Source organism: Canis lupus, chromosome 34 (assembly GCF_003254725.2).
Source record: "Canis lupus dingo isolate Sandy chromosome 34, ASM325472v2, whole genome shotgun sequence".
NCBI lineage: Eukaryota > Metazoa > Chordata > Mammalia > Carnivora > Canidae > Canis > Canis lupus.
This window is the reverse complement of record NC_064276.1, coordinates 32279147-32301071: the sequence shown is the minus strand read 5'-3', so window position 1 is coordinate 32301071 and position 21925 is coordinate 32279147. Positions and strand designations below refer to the sequence as shown.

At 34.8% G+C, this 21925-nt stretch overlaps 1 protein-coding gene across 16 annotated transcripts in view; it reads left to right on the top strand.

The window, feature by feature from the left end:
- ZBBX (zinc finger B-box domain containing) overlaps window positions 1–21925 on the top strand; it is a 112609-nt gene that overhangs the window by 75520 nt on the left and 15164 nt on the right. For 10 of the 16 annotated variants that reach the window (XR_003127327.3, XR_003127326.3, XM_049105763.1 and 7 more), the window contains 7 exons: window positions 2295–2404; window positions 2807–2907; window positions 4283–4362; window positions 6569–6708; window positions 11788–12092; window positions 15900–16053; window positions 16830–16946. Coding sequence is in view for 9 of the 16 variants with exons in the window: in XM_049105763.1 (XP_048961720.1) it covers window positions 2295–2404; window positions 2807–2907; window positions 4283–4362; window positions 6569–6708; window positions 11788–12092; window positions 15900–16053; window positions 16830–16946 (1007 nt within the window). In the remaining 7 variants the exon portion in view is untranslated. The remainder of the gene's footprint in view (window positions 1–2294; window positions 2405–2806; window positions 2908–4282; window positions 4363–6568; window positions 6709–11787; window positions 12093–15899; window positions 16054–16829; window positions 16947–21925) is intronic. The other 6 variants (XR_003127328.2, XR_003127331.2, XR_003127330.2 and 3 more) reach the window with 3 other exon arrangements.

The window sequence follows — 21925 nt, the reverse complement described above, 5'->3', positions numbered from 1 at the left end:
TATGAGTTCTGGTTCCTTTCCATCTTTGCCAGTTCCTGGTGTTTTCAGGGTTTGTTTGTTTGTTTGTTTGATGGTGGTTATTTTAATAGGTGTATAGTTCTGGCCCATTGTGGTTTATGTGGCAGGGCTTTAAGTTCATTCATATACTCTTATGTTTATTCCTATGCAACTCTATCTAGGGTGTCCATATCTCATGTAAAGTGTAATGCCCATAATAGTCTTTTAGATATGAAACTCAGTAGTGGATACTTGTCAGTTAGTCAGTGTTCAATAAATATTTGTTTAAATTTTGAGGAAAATATGGTGAGGTCATCTTATTCTAAAAGATATTTCACCTTTAATTGATGTGGCGTGGTCTTTCAAGCAAGCATTGGTGCCAGGGTCCCCATATCCAGAATATAGACCTCGTTCATTGACTGATCAGTTGTTTGTTCATGGGAAAATCCCATAAAATATGTTGGTCTACATTTTTTTTTCATCTACAAAATATGGAGTTTAGAATATACAATCAAGGGCAGCCCCGGTGGCTCAGTGGTTTAGTGCCGCCTTGGGCCCAGGGTGGGATTCTGGAGACCCGGGATCGAGTCCCATGTCTGGCTCCCTGCATGGAGCCTGCTTCTCCCTCTGCCTGTGTCTCTGCACCTCTGTCTCTCTCTATGTCTCTCATGCACAAATAAATAAAATCTTAGAAAAAAAGAATATACAATCAATAGTTCCAATACTCTATTGTCTAGACTCTCTAAACCTTTGGTTCAGGACTTTGCTCATAAAATTAGATCAATTTTTACTTCAGAAAGAAGGAGTTCTGGATAATAGTATATTCATGTGCATCTATGATTGATTTTTTTTTTTTTGTATAGTATATCTGTGTCAAACTGGAAAGAGGTTTCTGGTGGCCAGGTGCCAGTTTGTTTTGACCTTTATTCTTTAATATTTTCCATCACTTAATTAAATTATAGATGTAAGATGTCATACTCATCAAATTTGTTAAGACACAAAGCTGAATAATATATAAATATTTTGGAATGTTCTGATATATACATCATATATATTGAGAAAATGAACATAGCTATAGATTGCCAGATTATCAACTTTTATTGCCTTTGTGAGTTGGGAGAGGCCATATAGAGTAAATAATGGTTAAGAACATTGACCTGGGAAGGTCGACTCCTTGGGTTCAAATTCCTCTTCTGTATTTACTACCTGAATGACTTTGAACATATTGGGTTACCTATTTATGTCTCTGTTTTCTCATCTGTAAAATTAAGATAATACTGGTGCCTATTTAATATACCTAGTAATATTTAACATCTCAAATTACTTAGAATAGGGCCTGGTACATTCTAAGCTTTGTATCAGTGCTATATACTATTATCATTAAGAAGGCCCTGACTTTTACCTGAGGACTCTGTGAGCTGGCATGGCCTGGAAGGCCTGTAGCTACTTACTTGATTGAAAAGTGTCACCTTCCCAGTAATTTGGGAATATCCTCTAGAGCCAGATATATAATCTTGACCTCTGAGAATTCCTGTGTTTTGTTGTTGTCTGTAAGAGATGGGCCATATTAGACCTCATTAATTGGTTAATAAATGCAACAATCAGAACACACTACATTCATATGATGGGAACAGATTTTATCATCCTGTTGCCTTGGTGGAGGTTTAGAAGAATGTCTTTAGGTTCCCCTAGAACCTATCAACATAATACCTAGGCTGTGATATACAACGCACTTTCATAAATCAGTGCTTTTTTTTTTTTTTGAGATTTCTTTATTTCAGAGAGAGAGTATAAACAATGGTAGGGGCAAAGGGAGTGGGAGAGAGAGAATCCTCAAGCAGATTCCCTCCTAAGCACAGAGGCTGATGCAGGGCTTACTTAGTCTTAGGACCCTGATATCATACCATGAGCTGAAACCAAGAGTCGAGTGCTTAACTGACTGAGCCACCCAGGTGCCCCCATAAATTAGCTTTTTAAAGCAGGTAGTGTGTTTCATGGACTACATGCGGCTTCTGCAAGAACACTGACCTCTGTCATAACTTTGATTTTCATCCTGAATGAAAAACAGTAGGACATGCAGTTGAAAAATCTTGTGTGATGTTAATTTGGTTTACAAAATTATTTTAGTAGATTAAGGTTCTGTTACACAATCATACTTCTGTGAATTAGAAGTATTAACTTTGGTTTCATCATTAATTTTGTATACTCACATGTTTGTGTAATAAATCAAGATCTTGTCTGGAAAAATTTCAGATAATGTATTTCAGTCTTTTAATTACTTCTTTCTTGTTTCGTAGAACTCCACAGGAGCAGCTTCGAAACATGCTACCAGATACATTCATACCTCAGTGTAAAACTGCTAGTGAGGCAAAGTGTTCCCAGAATGAAAGTGATGAAGACAGTGGTGGTTAGTTCACCCTTGATTAGATATCTTCTAATTTATTATTTCAAATTTTACATGCTAAGCTTTAGTCAGCATCTGGTTTTGTGTTTTGTTTTATTTTCTTACTATATTAGCCTCAACTGGACTATGCACCTTTTGTCTCTAGATCAGAATCAGGCATGCTCCTCTTCCTGTTTAATACATGTACTTTGCCTTAAATTAAATAATTTTATTTATTTAAATATTGAGTGTTAAGAAAATGTGTATTTTACCTGAGCTGGGAAAATTGATAGCATTTACATATTAGCATGGGTGGATGCACAAGAGAAAGTTATTCCTTTATTGTTGACTATGTTATTTGAAGATAGGGAATTACCAGGTGAAGTATATTCCTTGATGATATTATTTCCTGATCTTATTTCCTAGTTGAGGAGACCAAAGTACAACACCCAGCACTTTTTCTGCCAGTAGAAGAATTAAAGGTAGAGAGACCCGAACCATCTCTAAAAATAGTCGAACTGGATGATGTAAGTGCATAATGACTACTCTATTACTTAACAAACAAGAAATTCATAACATATAGCTACAACTACATATTATTTTCAACAAGAGTTTTTTTCAAAAAAAAAAGAGTTTTTTTCATAATTCAATACTGTTGGGAAGAAAATTTACAAGAATTTGAATTTAAATATGCTGAAAGAATAAAACAATATTATTTTCAATGTAGGCAGTAAGTCTGGGGGCTGTACTGTTATTGTGGCATTTTTGGAAGCTTGTATTGTGAGAAATGCACTACTTTTAACTTATAGAAATGTAGCTTAGAGCTTATTTTATTTAGTTCTTTATGTTATCAGTCTTTTTAAACAAAAATTAGTCTTTTTATGGTATCTATTTATTTGTATACATGTAGTTTCTTGAATGTCATCTAATATTATTTTCTGTTTTTTTAAAGATTTTATTTATTTATTCATGAGAGACAGAGAGAGAGGGAGAGAGAGAGAGAGAGAGAGAGAGAGAGAGAGAGGAGAGAGAGGCAGAGAGAGAAGCAGGCTCCATGCAGGGAGCCTGTTGTGGGACTTGATCGATCCTGGGACCCCGGGATCACATCCTGAGCCAAAGGCAGATGGTCAACTGCTAAGCCACCCAGGCATCCCTATTTTCTGTTTAAAGGAAAAATGGTACTAAGGTATAAGGGTTTTAGTATAATAATAACTTGAATGAAAACCTCTAGGAGACACGAAGTACAATCAACTGAAGTTCAAGCCAATCAGAGGTAGAGCTTAGGCTGAAGGGTTAAATTTTGACAAACTCAGCACATTTCTGACTTTCTAATCATCTAGTAGCTGAATGTACTACTTGTCCTTGATAGTTTTCTCCCTGTGGTTGTCACAGAAAAAGACTAGAATGGAAGTACCTCTTTAAATACTACTTTCTTCTCAAGGTTAATAGCTCCTGTTCTGTCTGCATGTGTGCCTAGCAACATTTTAATTCCCCTCTGGATAAGTTTAAGATATTGAACAAATAAGCACATGTGCTCACATAGTGTGTGTGTGCTTGTCATCACTTTGTTGATGCATAGAGTAAGCCCATACATGTTGTCCCTAAAAACATTTCAGTCACTAGCCTATTTGGCACGCAGTAGTTACATAATAAAACAGCTATTATTGTTATCTCCAGGTGTGTTATAATACTGATAAAATGGCTGACATAGCAAATGGCCTCAACAAAGAGTTGCTGAATTTGTTTAGTTCTTCTAGAATTAATGTTCTATGGCACATAGTCAGAAAGCCCATGACGTTATTTATAGGAAAAAAATTCTCTAAATATTACATACAAGTTAGCTTGTTAATGTAGAGTCCACTTATTGAACATACTAATATTATACTATATGCATTTAATAAGACTTATGAAGAGGAATATGAAGAACCAGGAGACATAGTGTCCTACAAAGTTGAGTTAGCAGATGCAGATAGTCAAAAAAGGTAAGATCTTTCTAATTCATTTTTTTTAAGTTAAGTTTCACTTTCTTTTTTTTTTTAAGATTTTATTTATTCCTGAGAGAGACAGAGAGAGAGGCAGAGACACTGGCAGAGGGAGAAGCAGGCTCCATGCAGAGAGCCTGACATGGGACTTGATCCTGGGTCTCCAGGATCATACCCTGGGCTGAAGGCGGCGCTAAACTGCTGAGCTGCCTGGGTTGCCCCATCTAATTCATTTTTTGATGCTTATTAAAAAACCTACCCCCTCAAATCAACTATCTCTTTAAATGAGAAATTCATGATGTAAAAAATAAGTGATTTCAATGTTAGAATATATTTTACAAGGTCATGTTTATTTTATTTTTTTTAAAGTCATGTTTAAACTTGTGTGCAATATTGCTAATATTTGCTACATTCAAAAATTAGAAAAGTGGCTATAATGATATGTTTATATTCTTACCTAATATCTGGATTACTTAATAGATACTTCTGAATTTAACATTATTATTTGAAATGACTTTACCAAGGTGACAAATATCATATGAGGTTTCTTCTTTTCGCCAAAGATACTCTTTGGATTTGTCTTATTTCGGTTTGCTATGATCCTTAAATAAAAACACATATTAATGGTTAGTTAGACATAAAAAATTCCCAAACTATAGATTTTTACTAGGTAGATTTTCCTATGTGATAAATAAATGAAGTATAATGGTTCACTTTGTAACTTTTTTTTTTTTTAGAATTTTGTCATTTACAAGTGAAAAATAATATCTAGCTGTATCTGTTCATAATGATAAAATGACTCCAGGTCTCCTTTGCTGTTGAAACTTTGGCTAGGGTTTCATGTGTTTTGACTACAGAGTATTAAATTAGGTAAACAGCTGAATGAAGTTCCCATTAAGTAGCCCCTACACCAGTTTTTGTTTATATGTTCAGATCAACTTAGGCCTTGTCAGCATTTTGGAACAGTGGGCCTAAGTGAAGCACTTAGATCTGAAAAGCCCCATGTTTGGACCCAGATATTTAGCAGAAAATGTGCTTTTGGTAGGAGATAATCTTTCAGTCAGTAGATAAGAGATTTATATGGGCTACCATATTACTAAGGAAATGAATGACATCTCTGCTCTCTATTTGATTCTTTTGTATATCTTTTTTTAATTTTTTAAAAATTTTTATTTATTTATGATAGTCACAGAGAGAGAGAGAGAGAGAGGCAGAGACACAGGCAGAGGGAGAAGCAGGCTCCATGCACCAGGAGCCCGACGTGGGATTCGATCCTGGGTCTTCAGGATCGTGCCCTGGGCCAAAGGCAGGCGCTAAACCGCTGCGCCACCCAGGGATCCCCTCTTTTGTATATCTTATCACAAATCCTGCTTTGACCTCCATTTAGGGTGTTACAGAAGGCAGAGAGAGTTACTGATCATGGTTTGGCAATGATTTTGCATCTTGAGTTTGGAAGGGCCTGTAGTGTTTCTTCTTTTCTGAGAAGAATCATAAAGGAAGGGATCATAAGTGACATGGAGCATAATCCAGTTTTTTGGTGGTACTATGTAAAGCTTACATAAATATTGAGAATTATTAAATATGTTATTCAATTCATAGAAAATGTTATTTAAAATTTACATATGCTAGTATAAAGTGATCATTATTAAAATTGAAAATAAATATCACATATGGCTTTTTTATTCTGATAGTTCATTGATGAAGAAAACGTTTATTTAAGTAATAAAACACTGATTTCTTTTTTTCAACATACAAAAATCAATTTTATTTCTATATGCCAGCAACACATATAACATCAAATTTAAAGAATAATGCCATTTACAATAGGACAGAATAAATCAAATACATAAAACACTGATTTCATCAGATTTCAATGAGATTGAAAGATAACTCTCCATTTTTAGAGGAAGGAATATAAGGAACCAAACTCATTTCAGAATATTATTTAAAAGAAGCTATCAATTAACATCATTCAGTTGAATCAGATTTGGACCAGTTGCCTGTTTCTTTAAAAGCTGTAATACTACTACATGTGGTTTTAGAATGTGTCCACAATAAGGTTAAAAAATAAATTAATTAATGTGAATAATTCTATTCCCTCAAGGTTTTGCTCTATTTGTTTTAATAAAACAAATGGGACTTTTAACTTTCTTTTCTATATCATTTCTTTCAACTCTTCTCTTTTGCTTGTCCCTAAACACGAAAGTTGCACATTTCATGATTATCAGAATACTTTTCTGTATGAAAATGACATCTATCAACATCATGTTTTCACCAAGGGAAAAACAGACCTCTTACATCTTCATCCGAACAACAGCTCTTCTTATGGTAAAAATAACTCAAAAGGTAATTTTTTTCTTGTGGATTAATATTATTAACAATGAATGTTGGCAAGTTAATAAAACCAGGAGGTATTGCAATATGTAGAAGCTTTATCACTATGTCATTCATTCTAAAACCAGAAAATTTAGTACTTAGAAAAACTTGGTTGAAAATATGTAATTTTCTAGCAAATACTCTTTTCAGTCAATGGACAACAGTGTTTATATTCAGAAGGAAAGCAGCCACTGTTGGTTGTCTCTAAAAATTATTATGGACCGAGCTAGCATTTAAAAGATAACATGGGTGAACTTTTTACAACACTTACATGGATGATGAAAATCTAATTGGCACCATATTGCCCTCCCTTGCATCAAATCTTCTCACAAAATATTCAGATTTGATGTAAAGTTTCACGTAAGTGATAAAACCAAACCAAAACAAATCATTGTGCTTGTATATCTACATTGTTATTACTAGTAAATTCCTTAGAATTTATAGTTTAGAATGCTGTGTGCAAATGTCTGATTTCAATTTCCAGATGGGGAGAGCACCATTTAAAGACACTCACAATAAATTATCTTGGTCTGGGAGTCCAATTTCATTTCCCTTTCTGCCTTAAATCATTGTGTGACCTTGAACATGTCACTTGCTTTCTTAGATGGCATTTTCCTAAGCTAAAACATAGGAACTTGATTGTTTTTAATCTGCCTTTCAAATATTATTTTTAACCTATGTAGGATTTTCAGAAAAATGAATAAATGTACCTTATATTAAGGATTGAGAGAAACCTGAGAGCATTTTTTTAAAATAACTAGTTATAAAACTGATGATTACATTCTGATTGGGTAGTAGATGGCAGAGAACCATGATTTGTGGTAATCCTGCCTGTCTTGACATCTTTAATAAGCCTCTAAATCATTATGACCAACTGTGAACTATATCCATATGGGTATTTAGGACTTTACATAGCTCCAAAAAGATATTTTTTTTACCTACCTGGAGCCTGATATTCCAGTTGCCTTTGGAAACATGCTGAATATAAATACCCATTGAGTGTTACTTTAAAGATACTTGATTTATGTAAATAGACTTTACTTTTTAGAGCAGTTTTGGGTTCACGGCAAAACTGAGCGGGAAATACAGATCGTTCCCATACACACTATGCTTTCACAAACTCATAGCTTCTCTCATTATCAACATCCCAAACCAGAGTAGTATATTTGTTACAATCAACAAACAGACTTACACGCTGTTATCACCCAAGGTCCATAGTTCACATTATGGTTCAATCTTGGTATTGTACATTCTGTGGGTTTGAACAAATTTATAATGACATGTATCCACCATTATAGAATCATAAAAAATTGTATAGTGCCCTAAAAATACTCTGTGCTCTGCCTTTTAAATTATCTCCCTCTCTCCTAACTCCTGGCAACCACTGATCTTTTTACTTTATAGGTTAGCCTTTTCCAGAATGTCACGTAGCGGGAATGATAGACTATGTAATCTTTTCATACTGGCTTTTTTTTCACTTAGTAATGTGCACTTAAAGGTGCCTCCATGTCTTTTCATGGCTTGATGGCTCCTTTTTTTTTTTTCTTTTTTGTACTGAATCATATTTCAGTGTTTGGACGTATCACAATTTATTTAGACATTTACTTATTGAAGAACAATTTGGTTGATTCTGAGTTTTGGCAATTCTGAATAAAGGTGCTATAAACATCCACATATATTTGAACATAACTTTTCAACTCATTTGGGTAAATACCAAGGATTGTAGTTGTTAGATCACATGGTAAAAATATGTTTAATTTTGTAGGAAATCACCAAACTGTCTTCTAAAGTGGCTGTACCATTTTGCATCCCCACCAGCGATGCATGAGACTTCTTGTTCTCCACATACTTGCCAACATATGATATTGTCAGTGTTTTGGATTTTCGTCATTCCAAAAATTGTGGAGTGGATTCCATTGTTGTTTTAACTTGCAATTCCCTAATGGCATATGATATGGAACATAATTTTATATGCTTATTGCCATATACATATCTTCTTTAATGAAGATATGAAGGTCATTGGCCCATTTCTTAATTGAGTTTTCCATTTTCTTACTGTTGAGATTTTAGATTTTTTAATATTTTGGATAATGTACTTCAACAGATATGCATTTTGGAACTATTTTCCCTAAGTCTATGGTTTATCTTCTCATTCTTTTAGCAATTCTTTTACAGAACAGATTTTTAATTTTAATGAAGTTCAGCTTACCAATTATTTCTATCATGGATTCTGCCCTTGGTGTGTGTCTTAAAAAGTCATCACCATACCCAAGATCATCTAGATTTTTATGTTCTAAGAGTTTTATAGTTTTGCATTTTACATTTAGATCTATCATTCTTTTGGGTTAATTTTTGTGAATGGTGGAAGGTCTGTGTCCAGATTAATTTGGGGGCATATGGATTTGCAGTTCTAGCACCACTTGTTGAAATAGCTATCTTTTCTCCATCATTTTGCCTTTGCTGTTTGGCAAAGATCAGTTGACTATATTTATGTAGGACTAACTATGGATTCTCTGTTCTGTTGCATTGATCAGTTTTACTATACTTTTACCAATACCACATTGTCTTGATTGCTGTAATTGTATAGTAATTCTTGAAGTTGTGTAGTGACATTATTCTCCTTCCTTATTGTGTTAGTTTTTCTGGCTCTTTTGCTTCTCTGTATAAACTTTAGAACCAGTTTATCAATATCCACTAAATAACTTGCTGGAATTTTAATTGAGATTGCATCGAATCTATGATCGAGTTGGAAAAAAGTGACATGTTGGCAATATTGAGTCTAACTATCTGTGAATATGGACTATTTCTCCTCTTATTTAGTTCTTTGATTTCTTTCATCAGAGATTTCTAGTTTTCCTCATATATCCCTTATACATATTTTGCTAGGTTCATTCTTATGTATTTCGTTTTTTTGTATGATGATGGCATTGTGTTATTAATTTCAAGTTTTACTTATTCATGTTGGCATGTAAGAAAGTGATTAATCTGTGTATCTTGACCTCCTATTGTGCAGCCTTACTATAATAACTTATTAATTCCAGGGGTTTTTTGGTTGTTTCTTTCATATTTTGTACATAAACAATTATGTCATCTGTGGACAAAATTAGATTTATTTCTTCCTTCCTGATCTGTATACTTATTTCCTTTTCTTGTTTTATTGCATTAGCTAGGACTTCTAGCATGTTGTTGGAAAGGAGTTGAAGGGGGGACATCCTTAACTTTTTCCTGATTTTCGGGTTAAAGCATCTGGTTTATCATCATTAAGTATGATATTAACTGTAAGGCTTTTATAGATTGTCTTTATCAAGTTGAAGAAGTTCCCTTTTATTTCTGGTTTGCATCTACTGATATGATCTTATGATTTTTCTTCTTTAGCCTGTTGATGTGACAGATTAGATTAATTGATTTTTAAATCTTAAACCAAGACATCTGGTTTTTATGACTTAATGGGACTTTCAATGAAGTCTCATAGACTAAATTATTTTTTTTAAAGATTTTATCTATCTATTCATGAGAGACACACAGAGAGAGGCAGAGACACAGGCAGAGGGAGAAGCAGTCTCCCTGTGGGGAGCCTGATGTAGGACTCGATTCAAGGACCCTGGGATCATACCTGAGCTGAAGGTAGACACTCAACCACTGAACCACCTAGGTGCCCCTGAATAGACTAAATTAGATCATGCCTATACTTTCTGCATTACATTTTAAAGATTATTAAAAGGCTGCTTTGTCACCTCTTCAGCAGCAATTGATCCTCATAGTGGAATTTTGCAAACTTCCAAAAATATTGCAGAGGTTAGTTGTAGACATTTATATATAGGAAATGGCATCTCTTTGCACCAAAAAAATCAACTAATTTCTATTAAGGTTTAGGAGGAAAATACAGCTTATAATGGAAGTTTCCTTAAATTGAACAGCTTTTATGAAGTTTTCTCTGATGTACAAGTTACCATATTTCTCATAGTACTTGTGTGATTTAAGAGGTGATAGTTGTTGGAAATGGAGGTTCTAAATGCTATGTGTAATTGCCGAGCTATACAAACATCTGATTGCAACGAGTAAGTCCTTTGGGCAGCAACGCAGAATTTACATCACTGGAGAGTATTTTAGTCATAGCCTTTACCATTTTATATCATCTATTTATAGAGATAAGATATTTATATTGGAAAGAGCATAGGGATAATCAGATGAAGCTATATTCAATCTGGATAATGATATACATATGTTTATTTAAAATGATTGCAATATGGTGCAAAAATTGTTAAAGAATTTTTATTCTTCACAAAATTTAGACCAATATTTCACAATCTGGCTGCACATTATAATCACCTGGAGAACTTGGTGGAGGGAGGTGGAAAAAAACAGTGCTTGAAACCCATTCCCAGCATCTGATTTAATTGGTTTGGGTCAGGCTCATCCACTGACAGTTTTAAAGAGTACCTTCGGATGATTCCATTGTGCACCCAGGTTGAAAACCAATGATCTAAAGCAACTCATTTATTTAAAGCAGACATAATGAGGTGGTGACTAATATAATCTTGCTCATTTTGTAGCTTTCCAGAGGCAGGTGTCCCAGCTTAAACATTTTCTGTGCCCCTAACTGGTACTGTTCTTTCATCTGCAGATTTCCCCTTGCCCTCACCTCATCACTAGGCATGCTAAGAAAAAGAGGCAAAATGTGAAAATAAGGTTCTCTCTGCATTATTTTTCATAAATTGCCATTGTAAAACTTGAGCAGGAGAGAATGTAGGAAAGTGAGAATTGACCCACAGGCTGAAATAAAAATGTGCATCAATTTTGAGATTTCATTACAAAATAAAATCTTACCTCCTTCCATTAGTCTAACTCATTAAGGTCTGAATACATCAGTAAATCATGATTATCATTTAAAACATAAGCAGAGTGAAAGTATTTTAACACTGAGATCTCAGTAAAGAAATGTTGATAAAATAGTGCTTATTGACAAAGGTTTACACCACAGAAGTGTTGGCTTATTGACAGTTTTATCAACTTTATTTAACTTTTGTAAATGATTGTTTTCAACACCAGGAGCTTCAAATGCAAAATTTGACACCATCGTGGATCCTGATGTTTATTTTCCTGCCACTGAGAAGTTAGGGGAAAGCAGCTTTTTTGAAAGAAATTTCAAGGAGAAAACGATAGATATGAAAAGCAATCAAAAGTCTGATGATTCCTGTGTATCACTTGAGAGCAAGGATTCTTTGCCAAGTATAGATTTAGAAAAACCTTCCATTAAGGAGCAATTATCTGAGGACATCAAAGATTCCTTGGAATTTAGCAATCTGCATGAGAGGCCAAACTTTGAAGATTCTAAAACTACAGAGTCACCACTGGTAAATCTCTCATTATGTTGATTATATTAAAATTTTTATAAGAAATGTCACAGAAAAATTTTATATTGACATAATATATTCTTAAATATTACTACCTATTGAAGTTAAAATGTGCTACTTTATATTATCATGAGATGGTAGCAGAATGACTCATATAGGAAAGAATGTTAATGACCTACAGGACAAATTCTAATATGGTAAATGCCATTATAACAAACGGTTTTCTGTGACAAATAACACTTTAAGGCCCACCTCATGTACCATGGTAAGAGAGCTGTTACTTTTCTAAATGAAATTTATTATTATGAATAATTTAATATAATAAATCCTTTCTAGCTTTTTACTGTATAGCCACTGGTTAAAATGAAATAAGTGCAGATATGTAGATAGAACCAGTCTTTGTGGCTTAATGTAAGTATAAGGTTTTAAAGGCAATTCCTTCAGAAACATGGCTAATAAAGAGATAGGGTATAGTTTTCATTTCATCTTAGAGAAAAAGTAAAGTAGCTCATTGTTGCGTTAATGCCAAGTTTTGAAAGTATATTTGAATCTCTGTTCTATATATTAAAAATCTTAGGTAATCATGATTACCTAATACATTTTTTGGAAATTAGGCAAGGCAAATATTTTAACAGCCCTTCAAAGTCATTCAAAATGAATCTCCTTGGTGCCTAAGGTGAAGGTGGGACCAAAAACATAGAAGAATGGATTTTGAGCCGCTACTACTTCTGCTTGGGGAACTGGATTTGTGCCCACTTTGTGATGGGTCTTCTTCCTTTTTGAAGTGCAAAATTGGAACTGAGACCTTTGTAGAAACTTGTTCCCTAAGACGTCTTCTCAGTCACTAAAGGAATATCCTGGGAGACACATTCACAGATACAACAAGATAAAGAGAAACTGGTTTCTGCAGAGGATCTGGGCCAGCTCAATAAAATATATTACCTGAAAAATGGAAAACTTGGGCTTTCATGTAACATAGGTTTATAGTTTAAATACACGTTTCTTGCCTAGAAACTCCAAGCAAACAAATTTATATACATATATATATACATATATATATATGTATATATGTATATATATATATTTATATATATATATAAATATGTATTAAGATTTTATTCATTTATTTGACAGAGAGAGAAAATGAGAGAGAACAAGCAGGGGAAGCTGCAGGCAGAGGCAGAGGGAGAAGCAGGCTCCCCATTGTGGAGGGAGCCTCCTGAAATGGGGCTCCATTCTGGGACCCTGGGATCATGATGAGCCAAAGGCAGATGCTTAACCGAATGAGCCACTCAGGTGTCCCAAATTCACATTAATTTTAATCCATATCTGTTGATACCTTAATGTGTCTGCCAGAAGAAATCCAATCCCTTCTAGAAGGCATTCTTACAATTTAGCTGATAATAGATCTCAAAAACAAAGCCTCATTGCAGATGAACTCTTCTTCCTCTCAGTGAAGAAAACAATCACAGAATGAATTTCTGCAAACAGAACTCTAATTTTCCAATTTCCATATGGCATTATGAAGAAGGCTGTGTGACAACCTACACATTCAGTGTCGTATTATGGGAGGAGAATTCTGAGCATATGGGCCCCAATTCTTTTATACTGGGTGCAAACCTGCTTGACCTGTGCCCAAGGAGGAGATATTCTCTTCTGTAACCTAATACAAAACATTTGGCCAGAACTCACGGATATGTAATCTGTAATTTGCATAATGGAAGGCAATCTAGCAGCTAAAATGATTGAAATAGAACTATTTTTACTTATATGGATACATCTCAAAAATATGACGTGAAAATTTAAACGTAAAAGGACACATAGAGATAGGTCAGTATTTTTGGAAATATTCAAGCCAATTATAACTTTTTATGGACACATTTAGATATATTAATAATCAAAATATGCATTGGAGTAGACTATGTCCACTTCAGTACAATAATAAAATTAGCTCTAAAGACTAATTTTTTTTTGGTATGGATATCTGAAGCAGATATTTTTTTAAAGATTTTTATTTATATGGGGGGAGGGGCAGAGAGAGAGAGAGAATCTGAAGCACAGTCCACACTGAGCATGGATCTCGACACAGGGCTTGATCCTGCTACATCATGACATCATGACCTGAGCCAAAACTGAGAGTCAGATGTTCAACCAGGCCCCCTGAAGCAAATATTTTAAATTATTGATACTCAATTGTGTGATCAAGTCATGTTATATGTAATACATATCTACACATCTAAAGTATTTCATAATAAAAATTGAAATGTTACAAATCTACTAACCATATTTTGATTCCTTATACTACTACTGTAAAAAAAATGGTAAGAGGTTATGCCATAGAGAATGGTGCTTTATAGAATCTACTCTGTTTTCATCCGTGATGACTAGACCTGAACTGTCTTTATTCTCCTCCTGTTCTAGTGGAAGTCATTCCTTGAGCAGAGGCTACTTAAAGATCTATTTTGCTGCAGTAGAAAATTTAAAAGTGAGCAGTAGGGGCAATTTTTAGCAGTAGAATTACTTGACTTTCACTTGAGTGCACAATAGTTCATTTTACACTTCAGTTTTCAGAAACTGAGTCCTTTATCAAGGTGGAGACTATGAAATTAAGTACCAAGCTGTAGAGCAGCCGCAGTGGGGTAGGGTCAGGTGCCAGGAGGACCATGGACTAGTTAGGGACTCTTGATTTTGGATCTGAGACCACCAGCAGTTAACTTTGGGAAACAAACCAACCCACCTTCTTTGTTCTTATCTCTCAACTGACACCTAAAAAAAAAAAAAAAACAAGTTCCAGATCCGCAGTTGTCTAATCCACATAAGAGCTTCACTAGAACTGAGGAGGTGCTGTAAATTGATAATCCGTGTCTGTGACAGCCAGTGAAGATGCCCTGAGTAGAGCCAACTTGGACTTGTCTTTGAAGGAGGTGCTTTATCGGTCACTAGCTTTATTTTGTAACATTTTATCATTTATATGACATAAATTTGAATTGAGTTATAATAATTTTTGTGTTTATTTAGTGCCTTGAAACAGACTGCATTTGGGTATTAATTCAATCCATTAGGGAACTGTTAAATGCTGAGAGCACTCTGATTGTGTCTTAAGCCCATCTAGAGCTCTCACTTCTGAATCTCTAATCTGGTTCTTTCTTACTAGACTCATTATATTTTAATCCCATTCATATTCTTTCCTAGGATGAAAGCATATGGCAAAATGAATTCAGAAGGTGGGGATATAAACCTAGCCTTGAAATCAGCCCGAACCTAGGCCTGCTAGTTTCTAATCATTATGAACTTCTCAAATCACATAGTTTGCTCTTGCCTCAATTTATTACATGTATATTTGCTTCATGATGAGTATTTTGTTAACTTGGGTTTTGTCTATGACCACATTTATTCTCCTTGGTATTCTGTTTTCATCTTTGAAATTAGTTTATGTATTGGCAAAGGTACTAACTCAAAAGCACAGCACATAAGGGAGACTCTGTTTTCCAGAGTAACTCATATGCAAAGACACTGAAGGGAAGAAAATAAAAGAAGGGAGAAAGGAGAACTTCTTGTTTGGTGAACTTCCATCCTCCTCGAATCAATGGCAACTTTTGGATAGTTACTATAATTGTAGTTTATATGTTTTTCTAATCTTACTATATATAAGTGTTGGGTTATCGTCTATGTCTTCGCCATTAGAACCTAAATTTGATGAGGGCAGAATGAGTGCCAAGAACATAATAGGTGCTCAATGAATGAATGTGCTGCTTTGTTTTGATGAGATAAAATAAACTTAATTTTGTTGAATATTTTGTTTCCTAGTTGTTACAAGAAATAGCCCTCAGAAGTAAGCCTATAACTGAACAATATCAAGGACTCGAAAGATTCTTTGTTTTTGATAACAATGAAAGACTCAACTTACTTCCTTCTCATAGCTTAGAATGCAGCTATTCCAGTACTAGGATTACAATTGCAGGTAAATTCAGACACAAAGTCAGATGGCCTGTGAGCCAACCTAACAATTTTCTGGCATTTTTGTTTTTTTAAATACTTCATCCTCTCATTTTAGGAAATACTGGGGAATTCTGTTCAATGAATAAAGTCATTTTCTTCTTCTTCAGCTGAAATTTTTAACCCTGTGTGAGTGGCCATATATTTATATTTGAGGACACTCTCAGAATGTGAGAGAACATAACTGTAATGAGACTGAGGCGAGATTATTTTTAGAATTTAGAAATGTAGCCTTTACTAAATTGTGGCAGAAATTCTTTGAATCACTTAATTAACTGGTAAGTAGCGCATGATGATTCTTAAATACCATCTTAAAAGCAAATCCCAGATTCTCAGGATCTGTGAGATTTTTGAGATATAGCTGTAATTTCCTTCTGAAAGTTAGGTCATGCTGTCACCTATATTCTCAGGACTCCTATGTATTCAGATGTGTGTATTCACATACAGACTATTATACTTTGTGTTATATTATATATTTGAAAAAAATATTTGTTTTTATTCAGATGTGTGCCGTAATATCTTTGCAATTCAGAGTTTACTTATTTCTTTTTATCATGCTATGCAAATCTAATGCTTTTCTTACGTATAATCATGAGATTTTTGTCTTTTGTAATATATACCTCACCATTATAAGTGGTCCTTATCTAGCTAAACATTATCCAGTAAGACAATAAATAAAGCAGTAACATGGATTTCTCTCCTTTTTAAGGTTTAAATTAGTTTACCATTTTTCCATTTCAGGAGATGGAGAGTGGATGCCAGACCATAGCGTAAGTGCATTTGCTGATAATGCAGTTGCCTTGGGTGTTCTGCAGAGTGCCCAGAACCCATCAGTGAGTAGAACAGAGCAGAAGATGGGTAAGATCAGCTGAAAGGCCACAGTGCCGTACTGATGACTCACTGTGTTTTTTAGTTTGTCTCTGAGCAGTTTACTAGGTACCTGAAAATTAGTTTTTGCAGTTTCATAATATGAACTTTTTCAGATTTTAATAGGTTACCTGACATTTTTCTCCAAAACCAAGTTTAGTCATATTTTTCTCAAAAACATGAGTTAAGTCTTAGTTATTTTTACAACATTGTATTAGTGAAAGTTTTTTTTTTTTTTAATGTAGCTCAGGGTATGGTATATATTTTAAACGATCTCATAAAAGATCGTTTTATTACACTCTCAGGAAACAGTGCATTTGTACTAGATTTTTCATGTCATCCACTTGGTTCAAATTGTGATCAGACATAGCCATTTGTGGAAGGAATGGTTTAGGTTAGGATTGCTGCTTGTAGCCATGGTTGAGACACCTCTGTTCTACATCCAGTGCCAATTGTGTTAACCCTAAAATCTCCATTTAAATTCATTAACTTCATTCTCTAACCAAAATAATTATAAGATTGTCTATAGGTTAAGTCTTTTGACATGTTGAATCTCACTGTAGTATTTTCCTAGAGAGATTATGCATAGAATTTTGACATCATTAAAACCAGTAGTTTTATTTTAGGTCATTATTATTATCCAGTAACACTTGCTACAGTAAATTTCCTTTATGCTGAATTTCACGGGAAGTTGCTGTAGATGATTGAGGAATTAAGGCAGTTCAACAGACATGTGTTGAGTATGTCGGCATGATGCTGGGGTTCTGAAGGAAAAGAGTTGCATTAAGTCATGTTCCCTGATCTCCGGAAGCTCACAGGTTTAGGAGGAACGCTTACCAAAAGGGGTTATTTGCCTTCATCTGAGGGCTATCTGTAAGCCAGAGATTTAATTACCTATGGTTTATCAAAATGTGCAAAATTTATGTGTCTCTCTTGCTCTAAATCCTATGATTAAAACTCCTTGGCTAGCTGAGAGCCCTTTCATTTGCATTTATGTTGAGAATCTGTCAGATTTAGAATGCCTTTTTAGTGTAAAAACCATCCTTTTATGATCAGTGTTTTTTGGCTCTATAGTTAGGTACCTATTCTTACATCAAAGTCTCAAGCAGCTTCAAAACTCCTGGTTGCTTCCTTCTGAGAACTGTTTTAAGTTACCATATATTGCTGAAAACAAATTCCCATGCATGCTATGAGAAATTTGTTACTGAGACAGATATTTATGAATAAGTAGCCAAATGCTTTTAAGAATCAATTTGGAGTGACCAGTTGAAATCAATAATTTACTATAAAAAACATGTGTAGGAACATCTACTGTAGGCCAGGCACCGCCAGACACTGGTGATACAAAATAAACCCTTGTCCACCTATTCCAAGAGCTTAGTCTGGTATAAAGGTTTTCAAACCTTTGTATGACCGCATTCACATGGGAAACCTGTTGTAATGGGAATTTCTCTACTTCACTCTTAAGATTCCTATTTATTAAAGCTGAGATAGGGTCTAGGAATTTGCATTTATTTTATCAATAATTTCATGTTATGCTGCTGTAGACCATCCAAAAATCATACCTAGGGAAAACTGCTGTATAGATACGTAAACACATAAATTACCCCAAATAAAGTAAACATTCTATAAAAGGACTGTGAGTAACATACTTTTGGTGACTGACAATAGTAGCACATGTGATCAGTTATAATAGAGGTAGGTACGTGTGCAGTCTTTTTTAGAAACGGAGATGATAAAGTGATTGCTTTGCCATTGAGAAGTGTAGATCACCAAGGTGTTAGAGCCAAGTGACATTTCAGCTGGGTCTTAAAGAATTAATACGATTTACCAGTTAGGGGCAGAGGGAAATGACTTTCTGAACAGAAGCCATAGCCTGAAATAAAAATAATTTTCTGACTGTGCCTCAAGTTATCAAAATCTAATATTCTGAACTGATGCTAATATCTAAAGGAATTCTTCAGGAGGATTTTTAAGTTTCTGACTGTAAAAACACAATAGCTATGAAATGCAGCTGTGTGTGTAGCAGGAAGCCCATTGATCATCCCCAATCCCTGCCCAAACCTCCTGCTCCCCCACCCTGTCTTCCTATCTGTGCACAACCATGCAAACATCGGTAAGTCTTTAAACCAGGATCCATCTTGCCTCTTTCTTAGCCACCACAGCCGAGTCATCCCTGGAGCCTGCTGATCTCAGCTCTTATATTGATCCCAAATCTGACCACCTCTACCTTTATTGCCCAAGATGAGCCCAAGCCACTTGTCCATCATCTCTCATTTGTCTCTCAGTTTCACTTTTTGCCTTTTCTGAAGCAAGTTTCTATAACCGATTTCCATCAGTGAGTGAATTGTTTCTAGAGTCATAAAATCGTGTATAGTTCACAGGGAACTAATCATATTTTCTGTAAACTTAAAACATAAATTGCATCTTATCAATCTCCTGCTTAAAAGCATTTTATAGCTTCTTATAGAAGGAAGAAAAAAATATTTCTTACCAGACATCACACAGCAGTACTGAGTTGGCCTGGCCTGGCCCAACTGCATCCTCTCCCAGGGTGCAGCTATGCTGGCTTTTTGTTGTTGTTGTTGTTGTTGTTGTTGTTGTTGTTGCACAGGCCACACACTCTCTTTTGCTTGTTACCTTTAGAATTTGCTCTTCCATCTATCCTGGGATGATCTGTAGCCTCTTTCTCCCTCTTCATACCCTTTTCATATGATTGATTCTTTCCAATTTATCCATCTCAGCCCAGCTGCTACCTCCGTAGAGGCCTTCTGAAACCACCCTACCTAGTGCTAGCCTCTTGAGACCCCCCAATCACATTTACCTTTTTTTTTGGTCCCTCTCCTATAACCTATTACTAGATGATATTATTTTACTTGTTTATTTTCTGCTCATCCTACACTTGGTTGGAAAGCAAGCAAGGACCTAGCCTGTCCTCTTCTTTGTTGTGTCCTCAGTGATGGAACACAGCCTGGCATCTTGTCAGCACCTAGCAAGCATGTCTAAAGGAGTGAAGCGGGAGAGCAGGACTGTGGGTTAGTTTGGAGTACATTGAGGGTAGGGGCCATGTCCCATTCACTTTTGAGTACCCTGATCCTGACACAGTGCCTGGGAGTTTTAGAATTTGACAAATGATTTTATAATCTAATTGTATTGGGTATTTCAATTCATAAGCTCTCAGAGTTGGAAGGGATTTAAGATACCAATCTGTTCAGCTACTAAATTACTCCTAAATTTTGTAGGTGAAATATGAATATGAATGTCTCAGGTCACAGGGTGATTTCTAATCTGGTGGAGTACCTTCCACTTTAGCCTTCTTTCTACTAACCCTATGCTGCTAAATAAAATGTTCATATGTATCTTCAGAACACTTAGAAAATACATTTTTATTTTTTATGTATAAATGCTTAGTAATTTACAAAGTAGAACAAGAATCTCAAGACAATGATGTTTTGCAACCTTTATTCAGGAATAAAATAGTGGCTCCTTTGTTCAGATGTTATTTGTTATTGAAACATTGTGCAAAAAGCATGTTGCTCTACTGATGTTTCGTCCAGTTCTAATGTTTTTATTTAGACCAGCAATAAAAATTATTGTACTAAGTACTATTCAGTGAGTGATTCATACTTTCATATCCTTGTCAGCATTCTTACGCCCACTAATAAAGCAGAAAGCGCCCTTCTCTTTTATCTTACCAATATATGATATGGTCTCAGTAGTCATAAGGCATATATTTTTTAGCTAATACCAAGGACAATTTCTTTAGTTATTTTTAGAGTATAACTATGGTCAAAGCTAATCTGTAATTTCCTAAGATTACACTGCCAGTAGTGGCACAAGTTACTCCAAAAGGAATTTCTTATGCTTATAATCTTACAAACTGGACTTTTAAAAAATTATGAAATGCTCCCTTTGATCATGGAATTCTTCATTAGTGTCAGTCTTAGTGGTGTTTCACATCTTAACCCCACCAATAACATTAATGAGCTTCTACATTAATAAGCTTATAGAGAGAATGATATATTCACCTAAATAAACAAAATAAATAAATAAGATGAAGGACCAGACTGAAGCATCTTCTGTCTCTTTCTATGTTTTAGGTACTTTAAATTACACTTTACATATATTTTCAATAAAAAAGATGATCTATCTGTTTGCTGCGTGCTGAGCATACATCTGCCCCACCCCCAAGTATACTTTTTTTTTTTTCTCAGTTGGGATTGGGATCAATTAACCTCTAATACTGTGGCAACCAGATGTTGTCACAAGAGTTTGGCAAGTGTTTTTGCTTTTCTGAATCTTCTGAAGGGCATCTATATTATGTTAAATTTTTCTCAACTCATATTTGCCTGTGTTGGCAGACGTCCAGTTCTTCCTCATAACACCTTCCACTTGTTTTATTTTAATCAGAGTTCTGCATTACTCGGAGTTTTGCTTCACTGGGACATAGCACAATAGAAATGGGAGGGTATCATTTTCCGCATAGATACAGAAGTTTCCATTCATACAGTTGAATTTCTATTAGACTCCTTGACCTGTGCTTCCACGATGGCTGTTCCGACCACAGCCTTACTATGTAGGAATGGCAAGGTTGCTTTTTTGTGTATTATGTATTTTTATGTATTTGAATATTTTATATCTGATGTACTTTTGTGTATTACAGGTAAAGGGGGGAATTATTTCCAAATTCGAGTCATTAAAGAAATCCATAGGGATATTTACATTTATATGTCCTAAAACATAGACACATTTTTGTCAATAATTTTTCTTTCTAATTGTCTCTGTGCACATAGACAAAAAGGTCAGAATCTTATTTTAATTTATTCATAATTTCATTCCAACAAAAAATGTTTTCAAAATTGATTTCTGAAATGTTCATTAAAACTGGTGCCCTTTGGGACTTACCTTCGTCAGTTTTAATTGCTTAAATAATTACATACTGCATTAGGATGTTTCTTAGGGTACTAGTT